This window comes from Bos grunniens, chromosome 25 (genome assembly GCF_055505025.1).
Source record: "Bos grunniens cultivar Pamir isolate PY7600 chromosome 25, Bosgru_T2T1.0, whole genome shotgun sequence".
NCBI classification, from domain to species: Eukaryota; Metazoa; Chordata; class Mammalia; order Artiodactyla; family Bovidae; genus Bos; species Bos grunniens.
In genome coordinates this window covers 12866223-12878309 of record NC_141189.1, presented here as the reverse complement: position 1 = coordinate 12878309, position 12087 = coordinate 12866223, and the positions used below count along the sequence as shown (strand labels likewise).

At 50.4% G+C, this 12087-nt stretch overlaps 1 protein-coding gene across 16 annotated transcripts in view; it reads right to left on the bottom strand.

Annotated features, from left to right (window-relative positions):
• The window catches only part of AUTS2 (activator of transcription and developmental regulator AUTS2), a 1218095-nt gene that overhangs the window by 155372 nt on the left and 1050636 nt on the right, over positions 1–12087 (bottom strand). The window contains exon 2 of one of the 16 annotated variants that reach the window (XM_086374666.1): positions 8872–8976. The exons of the other annotated variants lie outside the window; for them this stretch is intronic. Coding sequence (XP_086230792.1) covers positions 8872–8889 — 18 coding nt within the window. The 5' untranslated portion in view covers positions 8890–8976. The remainder of the gene's footprint in view (positions 1–8871; positions 8977–12087) is intronic. 16 annotated transcript variants of the gene reach the window in all.

The following is a 12087-nucleotide window of genomic DNA, read 5'->3' as shown; positions in this document are numbered from 1 at the left end:
CACCATCAGATGCCTGCCAGGGTGTTTTTGTTGAAACTTGGCAGTCGAACGGCCCTTGACATCTGACTCAGGACCATCCAGGTGACCGATGAAATGAGACGCACACTCAACGGCTGACCTTAGCGGCTGAGACGGCACAGCTAGCTCACCACGGCCGCTCTAAAATAATACAAATTCCTCTTGAGGTTATCCTGGAAAAGTGGGGAAACGGCCCCTTTGGTGAAACCCCACGGACCCTGCCTTCACCTCGCTGCAGAGGGCCGCTGATGCAAAGGCTGGTATTTGCCTGCAATCTTTCCCTGGGAAGTAATTAGTTTCCATTTAGAGGGATGACAAATTGATCAGGCAGGAGTCGCACTGAGCTCTGAATTGAAGCTAAACTGTGATGGCTGTGGCTCGGGCAAGTCAGGTTTGTAGGTCTGTCGATGCATTTTACAGTTTCAAAATTCAATCACCCAACAGCAGGAGAGGCAAGACACTGCTCTGAAAAGAGAACCAAAGCCCCTGCATTTCCTTCTGCAAGTTCATTATCGCCTCGCTAAAGCATGACGGTGGTGTGAAATGGGTTAGACGCACGGATGCCTCTGTTAACGGCCAAAGGAAAAAAAAGTCGCACATCATTAGGAATGGAATAAACGATACTGAGGCACAGAGCAGAAATGATTTGATTAGTAATTTCCAGTTTTGAAAAGACCTGGAAAAGTACCAAATGACTATACAGAAGGTGTGATGGAGTTCTTAATTGCTATAACTGCTCTGGGAGACTTGATGATTTGTGACATAGAATACAGCGCAGTACGCGAACGCTAATAACCGTTAATTAAATGCAGCCATGATATACTCTCAAAATGCACATACAAGTTACCATAATTTCTAGATTAAAAGCTGCACTGTCAGAAGCCAAAGGCAAAGGAAGGTGGAGGGAGCGAGAGACATCTCTCTTGCCTTCATGAATGGGCCCCACGCTCTCCCCAGAACAGAGTGGCCAGAACACACGATGGGGGGAAAAACACACTTTAGCTGGAAAATGTGAAATGGTTCCTGAATGAAGCTGGCCCTCTGGAGGGAGAGTTATTAATTCCGAAAGGCTGTTGCTGCATCAGACCATCTGGCAGTGTGTAGAGAGTTCAGGGGCTGGTGTGGCTTCCGGTTGGATTTGCCTTGGCCCCCCGCCCCGCCCCCACCTCCCCATCCCCGTGACATTTCCCACTCCAACTGTCATCACACCGGGTCAGAGATGTCTGGAGGGAAAGCGGGGGATGAGAGGAACCTGGGGGGATCCTGGGGCTCTGTGGAGTTGGAGGTGATTCTCCTTTCCCTGTCCAGCCCCTCATCAATGTGGGGGAGGGAGGTCAGGAGGGCTGAGGGAGGGGGGCGGTGAATCGCCTGAAAGCCTCATTTAAATGGAAGATAAAAGAAGTCAATTAATCTCCTTCCCTTTGGGTGAAGAACGCTCGTGAGCCTGAAGGAAGGAAGATGAAGGAAATGCTACTTCTTCCAACTCAATTATCTTGGTAACAGCACACAGAGGACACTGGGCAAACAGATCAGAGGTGACTGAGACGCTCCACTTGAGGCCACAGTCTCCACCTTCTCCTTCTGCTATTACTAAACCCCCAGCGTTTAGGAATCATGAGAGACCTGCCTCTTGGAGAGGTCAAGGAGCAGGAGAAAGGCTTTTTGCTCATCATTTGACCAAGGTCTACTGCACCCCCCTGGGAACACAGAAGTGAGTCAGTTCTGGAACACAAGGAAGGTGTGTCACAAGGTTGCAAAAGACTCTTTGGGACAGGGACTTCCCCGGGAGTCCAGTGGCTAAAACTGCATGCTTCTACTGCAAGGGGGTGCGGGTTCGATCCCTGGTCAGGGAACTAAGATACTACATGTGGCCAGAAACAAACAAGACTGAAAACAATTCACACAATTCATTAAAATAAATATATATGTGTATATTTTAAAAAAGACCCTCTGGGATAAATGTTCCTGGGATGAGGGGGAAGAAGAGACTTTCAAATGGAAGAAATAGGGAAAGTTTTATGGGGGAGATGGTGAGTGGAACAAATCTTGAATAAATGACACATTCTGGACATGAAGCCGACCAGCAGGAAGGGCCTTCTAGGGGGAGAAATGGCACAATATCCAGAGCAGGAAGAGGCAGAAGAGGGACCCAGAGAAGTGAGGTCAGCCCGGGTGTGAGACGGCCGAGGGGAAAGGCGAGCAGCGGCTCTAAAGTCCCGGTAACGACAGACAGGGCGGCCCTTCGTTCTGGCAGGGAAAGGATGTGGCTGGGACGGTCTTTTGGGATGAGCGACTGAAAGAACCTGCACGTCCCTCCGTTCGAGACCCTTCCTTCAGGCACCCCCACCTAATCACCCCTCCTCCATCCCCTCAGCCTCCCTGCTTTTGTCTCAGCATCTCTCACTCAAGCCATCACACTGTACGTTATTTGGTTCCATGTCTGCCTTCTCCCCAATTCCCTTCCCGTGAATGACTTTATTCCATTCATTGCTAAATTCCAGCACATGGAGGACTGCCCGGTGCTCAGTAACCCCTTGCTGAACAAGCCCGTGGATGGATGGCAGGGAAACAGACCGAAGCCATGGTCCTCCAAGGGCACCCCCGCCCGATCAGAGGCCTCAGCAGCACCTGGCGGCTGGGCAGGAAGGCTCATTGCCAGGCTCTGCTCCAGGTCAACTGAACGAGATCCTCTGGGGTGGTAACTGGGTCAACACTGCAGGTGACTCTGAGGCACACAAGTCTCAGAACCACCAAACCCGAGGACAGCAGATATAAGGAGACCAGTTAGGAAGTTACCATCGAGGCTGTTCTGACAGACAGAAAGGGACAGGTGGGGCCAACCTTCTGAGAGAGAAGACACACAGAACTTGACAAAGGAAGAAAGATATTTCTTCCTAAAGATCTTTAGGAAGATATTTCTAAATATCCTTAGAAAACTAAGGATATTTCTAGAAAGGTCACTATAGACAGTTAATGGAGAATAAATCAGAAAAAGTTATCTAAAGTGGCTAAAACTAACAAATGACCCATAGTTTGGCTATACTAAAAACTCCTGCAAATCCACAACAAGTCTGAAACTCAGGAAAACGGTCAACTTGCTATAATACCTTCACTCCCTCAAGAGACAACAATAGAAAGATGGATAACAGCAAGTGTTGGTGAGGATACGTGGCGAGGAGATGTATGTGCAGCACCTGCATACAGGATCTGGAAAACAATCTGCAGTGTTTACTAAAATTAACGTGCACATGTGTCAGGACCCAGCAATAACTCCTGGGCTGTGTCTGAGAGAGATTATTCTGTAGATGCTCTAGATCTCAGAGTGTTCTGATCTGGAGCATCATGGGACTTCTGCATCCACTTCCAGTTTCTCCTCGATAAGCATGCCAGTCCCCTGACCTTATTCAGAGTGGTGTGTGTGTGTGTATGTTTATTTTCCAGGGTTCCAAACACATCATGAGGATGATCTGGGTGGTGGTATCTGTCTTGGGGGGGAGCTGAAGGCATCCTCAGACACCCAGAGCACTGGATGTGTACTTCGGCATATTCTGCAGCGCTGAGAAGAAATAAACTGTGTGTATACCCGGCAGCACAGGCAGCTTTTAAAAGCAGGGTGTGGAACGATAAGGAACAGACTAAGATTTATAGCACATCACCACTTAGGTAAGCTAAACACACTCAGAGAGGAGTAACACCCAATTGACAAGGTTTGTACCCAGCATATCAGGCTGAGTGTCTGGGGGTGAAGGAGAGTAGACTGAGATAAAGCAGGAAAATGAAGAGAGACCCCACATAGATACAGGATAATGGCATGCTCTGACCTGAGGGGTAAAATTAATTCAACTCTCTAGCCCTGAAGCTCGTAATGATGTATTTTTACAAAATGAGAAAAAAACAAGACTTATGGGAGAGACACGTTTCAAGTTGGGGGTTCCGAGGTGGTGGGGTTCGTGTTGCTTCTTGAAGGATGGGGATGCAAGCAGGTGAAAAGAGGATTCTGAGCAGGAAGAGGCCTACGTGGAGACGGGGAAGAACTAGGTACGACTGGAAACACTTGAGGAGCCAGCAGCACTGGGAGGTGGGAAGGAGCTTACGGAGGGAGGGAGAGACAGCGTCCATCACGAATGACTCTGGATGGGAGGAAAGGTACAGCCACGCTGGCTGCAGCGTGGGGGGGGGGGGGGATGGGGCGGGGCAGGGGGGAAGGCGGGAGGCCAGACGGGAAGCGCCGCGGGCGGGCTCCAGCCGTGGGAGCCGAGTGTGCGGGGCCTGCTGGGGGCCTCCACAGAATCCCGAGGTTAGCGGTGCTGCGGCCCACACCAGAGCTTACTGATGACTTTCTCCAAAAACAAGCTGTCTTTGTGGCTCTGGAAAAGGGTCCTCCTGTTCGGGGCCCACACTCCCATCCAGGGAGACCAAGCCTTCTTTCAACCACCACCCACAACCAGCGCTCCTGTCAGTGAAAGCCTCTCTGTCCCAGTGAGTTGGTCTGTTTGCCGTTACACACGCGCACGCACACACACACACAGAGTTCTGTACTAATCAGAGAAGTAAATAGTGTTTCAATCCAGAGCATCACGGGACTTCCGCATCCGCTTCCAGTTTCTCTTAGGTAAGCGCGCCAGTCCCCTGATCTTATGCAGAGTGGGGTGTGTGTTTGTTTTCCAGGGGTTGCTTCAGTTTATTCTAAATGATTCGAGTATTGGGGCCCTAACTTTTTCCCTTGAGTGAATTATAACTGCTAAGAAAAATTTCCTGTTTCATCTGAACCTGTCTTCCTACCATCCTGGTCACCATTGACCGTTTATTTTTCTTACGGGTACCAGGAAAAAACGTTTTAAAGTATATTTTCCAAAGAGATGAATGTCATGAGATATATACATCCACCAACTATTTACACCACAGCCTCCCCAGGAAAGAGACCACAGTGTTTCCCAAGCCACCAGAATTCATCCCAAGGGATTCAATCTGCTCTGAGTATAAACATCTCCCCCTTCCCCCACCCTTTTTTCCCCTGCCCGACAACCCCAATCCCTTTATAAAGGCTCAGCTGTCATTTCAAAAGCGGACATACTGTAGTATTTTCAATTTTTCTCTAAAACACAAGAAAACCAACCAGAATAGCATAAGGAAAATCCTACAACGACTGCCAGATACAATGGCATAGACACTACGGAGCTTCATCTGGCAGTCCCCTCCGAAACACAAAGGCAGAGTTTCTTCCCTTCCTGGGTCCAACGGGGAAACGGAGGCAGGTACTCATCAGGCCATCACAAGGTCGCTAAGACCGACCCAAGAGCCAGCATGCAGACCATCCCACCTGGGGACGACGGTTCCGTATTCCTGGCTGAGCTGGTCTCAGAGGGAGAGAGAGGCGGGGAAAAAGGTTTAAATTCTCCTGGGGTCAGCTCATTTGCTCCAAACTCACCAGCAATTACGTAGTTTCTTATCGAGGAGATGATATTTCATTTGGTTTTTTATCTGAAAACCAGATTTTTTATTTTCTTTCCCCCGGTGAAAGGGCTATAAAAGAAACAAGAATTTTGGTGTGGTTGGTGGTGGCGGCAGCAGGGAGTGGCGTTTGGGGGAGATGCAGGAAAAATTATACTCTGACATATATTATGCGCTTAATCTTTTGTGGCAACTTTTTTACATTTGTAAGAGTTATGGATTTTAAAAGTCAGGGCTAAGATGGCTTAATGAGCATTCACCCCCCTGGAAGGAGAAGTGGGGCTGATGTGTGTTAGTCAGCTGTTAGCTTTATTGCCTCTCTTCTGTGCTAAAAGTGACAAGCTGAACACATTACAGAGAGCTCAGATGTGTTATGCAGATGAAGCCCGCAGCAATATCTGCCTGCTCTCTATTATTTATGATGTCTATATAATACAATGGACTGAGATTTAAGCCATTGTGATGCAGTTTGTTTTCCAGGGTGCTAAAGTACAGCACATTTTACAGAGAATTGCATCTCTGTTACATATTAATCAAATCCATCTTACATGCAGCTCTTACACTGTAAACTAAAGGGAAAAAAAGATTAAAGCGCTTGGCTTTTCCTCAGCTGTCAAGGACCGGCAATAAAATAATAATAAGGGCTTCTAAATAACGTGTGTGTGACAGGCCTGGGCTCGCTCGCACAGTCCTTTATGGAGGTTAACTACAAAATAAGTTCCAGTGAGTGATCGGGAACAGGCCTGGGTGTAATACTGTAATGCCAACGACGGCATAATTCTTGAAAAGTTCATTTGCAGGAAATTCTCAGACTTGATGAGGCAAAGTTTGGCCTCCTGAATCATTCTGCCGTGGTGTGCGGCGGGCGCGGAGTTCTTCCGGAGTTTACAGGCCTCGCACTTTTGAACTTGCTTCAGCTGCGGCCCATTAAGAAGTGGCGAGCTCTGTTCGCTGGTCCCCGAGCAGGGGCTGGCTGGTGGGGAAGTCATGGGAAAGTGGTTTTATGCCGGGACGCACTCACGGGCTGCAGGGTTTTGTGGAGGGGCCCGGGTGGGGGGATTTTGTTTCATAATGTGAAGGTGATCAAGGCTCATTTAGTCTGGGTGTTGGGAGGAAGATGGAGAATCTTTTTTTTTTTTTGAATATTTGTTCATGTGACTGCATTGGGTCTTAGCTGCATCATGCGGGATCTTTTATCAAGGGGCTTGGACTCTCTAGTTGTGGTAGGCTCCATGGCATGTGGGATCTTAGTTCCCTGACCAGGGATCAAACTCACGCACCCTGCATTGCAAGGCAGATTCTTTGACCACAGGACCACCAGGGAAGTCCCAGGAAGACAGAGAACCTTGGTGTGGCAAGTCTGGGTCTCTGGAAGCTCTTCAGGTGACTCCCCGCAAACCCAGTCTCCAGCAGTACTTGGTGACCAGGAGACTTTGGTGACTTTAGCTCGAATTCTACAGACCCGAGAAGACAGAATGCAGGTGACAAGTCATGGCTGCTACACATTCTTCCCCTTCAGAATGGAAAATGCCTGCCTACCAACCTGGGTCGACTCACTTCTCAGCTCCAAGTGATTTCTAGAGAAAGGAGGGAAGAGAAATTGCACCTGGAAGCGCTTGCTCAGTTGCCTGGGAGTTAATGACGGGCCTGAGTCTGCTCCTTTGCTGTAATCAGCGGATGCTACACAATGGTTTCAGAATCTGCCTTTTTACCCAAAAGCTCCAAGTACAAAATTCACATTATTAACTCCCTGAAAGTGAAAGTGTTAGTCACTCAGTCATGTCCTACTCTTTGTAACTCCATGGACTGTAGCCCAGCAGGTTCCTCTGTCCATGGAATTCTCCAGGCAAGAATACTGGACAGGGTAGCCAATTCCTTCTCCAGGGAATCTTCTTGACCCCAGGATTGAACCCAGGTCTCCTACATTGCAGGCAGATTCTTTACTGTCTGAGCCACAATGGAAGTCCATTATCCCTTGCCCACCATCAATATACACCAACTCCCAGACATCCCTACTTAGGGAAATCGCTCAGCCTGCCTGAGGTCTGCTTTTCTCCCTGTAATGTGGGGAGAACACCCCCCACCTCTTCCCATGTCTGAAGGACTCCACTGGGAGGGTTCTGGAATTATAGATAACATTGTATTCCTCCAGTTTCCTGTAATTTTCAACTGTTCTAAAATGAACACCTGTTATCTGAATTACGAAGATTGCAGCAAGGGCTACTTTTAAAATACATAATTCAATGCATAGGTTGGATAAGCATTTATTGAGTCCCCATGATTTGCCAAAGCTCATGTCACTTTCTTATATCTTAAGTGTCTCTGAAATTTCAGAGACTATTCTAAGCTCAGTATGTTTGAAAGCTCTGCAGGCGTTGGTAGGGCCAGGGTTGGGAACCTATGTGAGGCTTAATTAGTTGTTAAGAACACAGCCTCCAGGGACTTCCCTGATGGCCCAGTGAATAAGAATCTGCCTTGCAATTCAAGGGATGTGGGTTCGATCCCTGGTTGGGGATCTAAGATCCCACATATCACGGAGCAACAAAGCCTAAGCATTGCAACTACTGAGCCCACGCCACAACTAGAGGATCCATGTGCTGCAACGAAAGATCTCGAGTGTCACAATTAAGACCCAATATGCTGCTGCTGCTGCTAAGTCGCTTCAGTTGTGTCCGGCTCTGTGCGACCCCAGAGACGGCAGCCCACCAGGCTCCCCCGTCCCTGGGATTCTCCAGGCAAGAACACTGGAGTGGGTTGCCATTTCCTTCTCCAGCGCATGAAAGTGAAAAGTGAACGTGAAGTCACTCAGTCGTGTCCGACTCTTAGCGACTCCATGGACTGCAGCCCACCAGGCTCCTCTGCCCATGGGATTTTCCAGGCAAGAGTACTGGAGTGGGGTGCCATTGCCTTCTCCAAAGACCCAATATAGCCAAGTAAATATTAAAAGCAGAAACAAAAACACACAGCCTCCCAATGAAACTTCAAAGCCAGTATGGAATCAAGCTGAACTGGGTTTAATGCCCTGCTCTGCCAAGTTACTTAAACTCTCAGCTTTGTCTAGTAGTAAACTGGGATAGTAGAATAATGCATAATAGCATGGCGATCACTCACAGCTGTCTGCAAAATGGTAGGTGCTCGGTAAAGGTAAGCTATCATCTTTCCGAAATGAAAACAAGGAGCCCACCTTCTGTACAGAACACTGTAGGTTAACAAAGTACGTGTGCAGACGTCAATTTCACTTCGTCCCCATGAAAACCACAGAGAGGCGGCATGATTATTTCCATTTTATAGACAAAGAGATTGGCTCCAAAGAAGTCTGTGCTTTTCCAAGGCTCTGCTTGAGGTCCATGGAAGAGGAGGACTTGAACACAGGTTTCCCGAGGCCACCAGCCTCCACCTCACCTGGCTGGCAGGGTGCATCCGGCCGCTGGTGGACGTGTGGCATCTCCACCACCATCACGGGAAGTACTGCTCCGAGCCATGGGTCCCATGACACAGCAGCCTGGCCTGCAGGGCACAGGAAAATCAGATCCCTGGGCCCCCACCCGCTGTGTCTGACTCAACAGGCCTGGGGTGGGGGCCTGAGAATCCCCATTGGAGCGAGTTCCCAGGTGAAGTCCCTGCTGCTGGCGTGGGACCATTCTGACCACACACCACCTCAGAGTACGTGGGAGGAGGCGGAGCTGCCCTCCCGTTCCCTGCCAGCCGCCTCCTTGTGCCAGGGCCTCACCCCTCCCCTCCAGGACGCCGCTGACCACCAGCCAGGACACAGCTCAGTGCCTGGGCTCTTCCTCCAGAGCCTGAGGCCCCGCAGGGACATAACCGACCTCAGTCTGCTGGGCCAAGTCACTCCTTCCTGCTGGCAGCTGCCAGGGCCCCAGTGCCATTCCCACAGGGAGCAGCCAGCCGGACTCCAGTCCAGGGGCAAACACCCGCACGGAGCCAGTTCGGCCTTTCCCGCTCTGCTTCCTGGAAGGCGTCCCCAGACTAATTGGCTGAAAAGCGCCTGGGTGCTCTGCCCTTCTATCCACTCAGAGGTCTCTCCTGGGGTCCCTCTTGGGCCTGGAGCCACCTGGGAGTTGGACAAGCTCTTCTGTCCTTAAGTCATTTCAGGCAGGAAAATTACAACCAACTCTGAAAGAACCTAAGTCACCCTTTCCAGACGATTCAGAAATATTTGCTAATCAGAGTCCTCCGAGAGCACGTCAAAGGAGGACAGCGCTCCTCCCATCCTCCTCTCCCAAGCGTGTAGGGATGTGTCCGCAGAGAGGGCTCACTCTGGCCCTTCTCCTGCATCCAGGCCCCAGCTCAGGATGCTCCGAGGAGGAGAAAGACCTGGCTTGGAACTTCTAAGGCCAGTTTCATGTCCGTCCCTGTGTGTGCCTTGCCAACGTGCCCCAGGAGGGCTTTGGCAGAGCACAGGCCTTCTGAGATGAAATGGTCTGAAGGCTGCCGACACCGGCTCAGGTAGGAGCTGGGCTGGTCCCTCCCTGTGGCCCTCGGGTGTGCAGAGATAAGCCATCTTCTCTGAAAATAGCACATTTCTTAAGAAGCTCGATCCCCATGAAACCCTCTGCCTTCATGGTGCTCAGAAGGCCTCACCAGCAGCTGAGAAGTCAGCCACAGGTCGGATGGACACAGGAGAGGCGCATCAGAACTGCCACGATCTTGGAAAGGGCCGTGTCCTCGCGGTCGCACAGCCTCCTGGTCTGCAGTGTCTGGTGAGCACCAGCAGAAGCCAACCTCTCACATGGCGCGAAAGCTGCCAGGGCACTGCCCACGTCTCTGGGAAGTGGAATTCATAAGGTGCCCCACACTCTCCATCTTGGGATCGCTTTCTTAGAGCTGGGTGAGACTGCAGAGGCCACACCCTCCTAACCCGCCCCCACCATAGACGTGGAGGGAAGGGTGTGAAGTTCAGGGACCCAACTGAGGGTGCGGCGACAGGCAGCAGGAGAGTGGCCACCGGCCGCCACGCCGGCTGACCGGAGCCACGGCGCCAAGCTGCCCCGAGAGCTGGAGAGTCCAGGGAGCAAACCGCGCTTCTGTGACATGCGGGTCACCACCTGCCTGCACACACGCTTACCTCACTATCCTCTTGACCACTTTGGAAAGAAGTTGTACTTACCCCCATCTCACAGAAGAAGACTGAGGCTCGGGAAAGCCCAGTGACTGGCTAAGGTCATGAAACTGAATGAGATGGGGCGATGGGCCCAAACCCACACGGTCTTACTCCTGGCCCAGTGCCCTTCCCCTTTACTGCGGTTACCCCACTGGACACGGCAGCAGGAATGACCGTGTGTGTAGACCGAATGGCGCACTGGATGGCAAGGCTGCCGGGGCCAGGCCGCCAGCTGGCTCTGAAACGCTGATTCTCCACAGATCACAGGACCATCACAGGCCTGGCCTTACACCCTCAGCACACAGCAAGTGAGGTGTGGGGGGGTGGGGCTGTGGGGAGTGGGGTTCACGGGACACTCCACACTGGACTAAATACCCACTCAGGGGCTGAGTGGACAGACAGTGACCTCAGGACCGTGGTCAGCTGTCCCTCTGCCTGGCGCACATGTCCCCTTCTCAGGGGGTCTACTCAGACCTTCCAGTGAAAACAGCACCCTCCCCACCAGGGCCCCCGTCTCCCCTCCCCATCTCCGACCATGCTCCCCTGCCGACAGGGCTCCCTGTCTCTCCTACCATGAGAAGGTGGCTTTAGGAGGACAGGACCCCATGCCTGTTTTGGGCACTGATGATACATGTGGTGCCTAGAATAACCCTGGCATCTAGCACATGCTTTGTAAATGTTTTTCCCATATATTTTCCTTTGAAAAAAATTTCAAAGTCTACACAGAACTAGTAAAACTATAGTGAACATTCATCAACCTTCACCTAGATTCAATCCTCATTAACACTTTGCCACATTTTATTTCTCCATGTGTGTGTATCTGTGTGTGTGCCTATGTGTGTGTTAGTCATTCAGTTGTGTCTGACTCTTTGCAACCCCACGGATGATACCCATGAGGCTCCGCTCTCTGTCCATGGGATTCTCCAGGCAAGAATACTGGGTGGGATTGCCATTCCCTTCTCCAGGGGGTCTTCCCAACCCAGGGATCGAACCCAGGTCTCCTGCATTGCAGGCAGACTCTATACCGCCTGAGCCACCAGGGAAGCCTGTGTGTGTGCGTGTGTGTGCGCGTGTGTGCGTGCGTGTGCATGTGTGTATAATATATATATATATATGTATATGTACGTGTCGTGTGTTTTTATGTAGTGTGTGCAATATATACATGTGTGTATTTAAGTATGTGTGTATATCTATTTGTGAGTGCATATGCTGGGAGGGATTGGGGGCAGGAGGAGAAGGGGACGACAGAGGATGAGATGGCTGGATGGCATCACTGACTCGATGGACATGAGTCTGAGTGAACTCCAGGACAGGGGGCCCTGGTGTGCTGTGATTCACGGGGTTGCAAAGAGTCCGACACAACTGAGCGACTGAACCGAACTGAACCGAATACATATGTATACACTATATAACTACACAAACACACATGTATTTCTTTTTGGTAAACCAATTTTAAATTAAGGAAAAAAAGTATTGCCTAATAATAAGAACTGTAA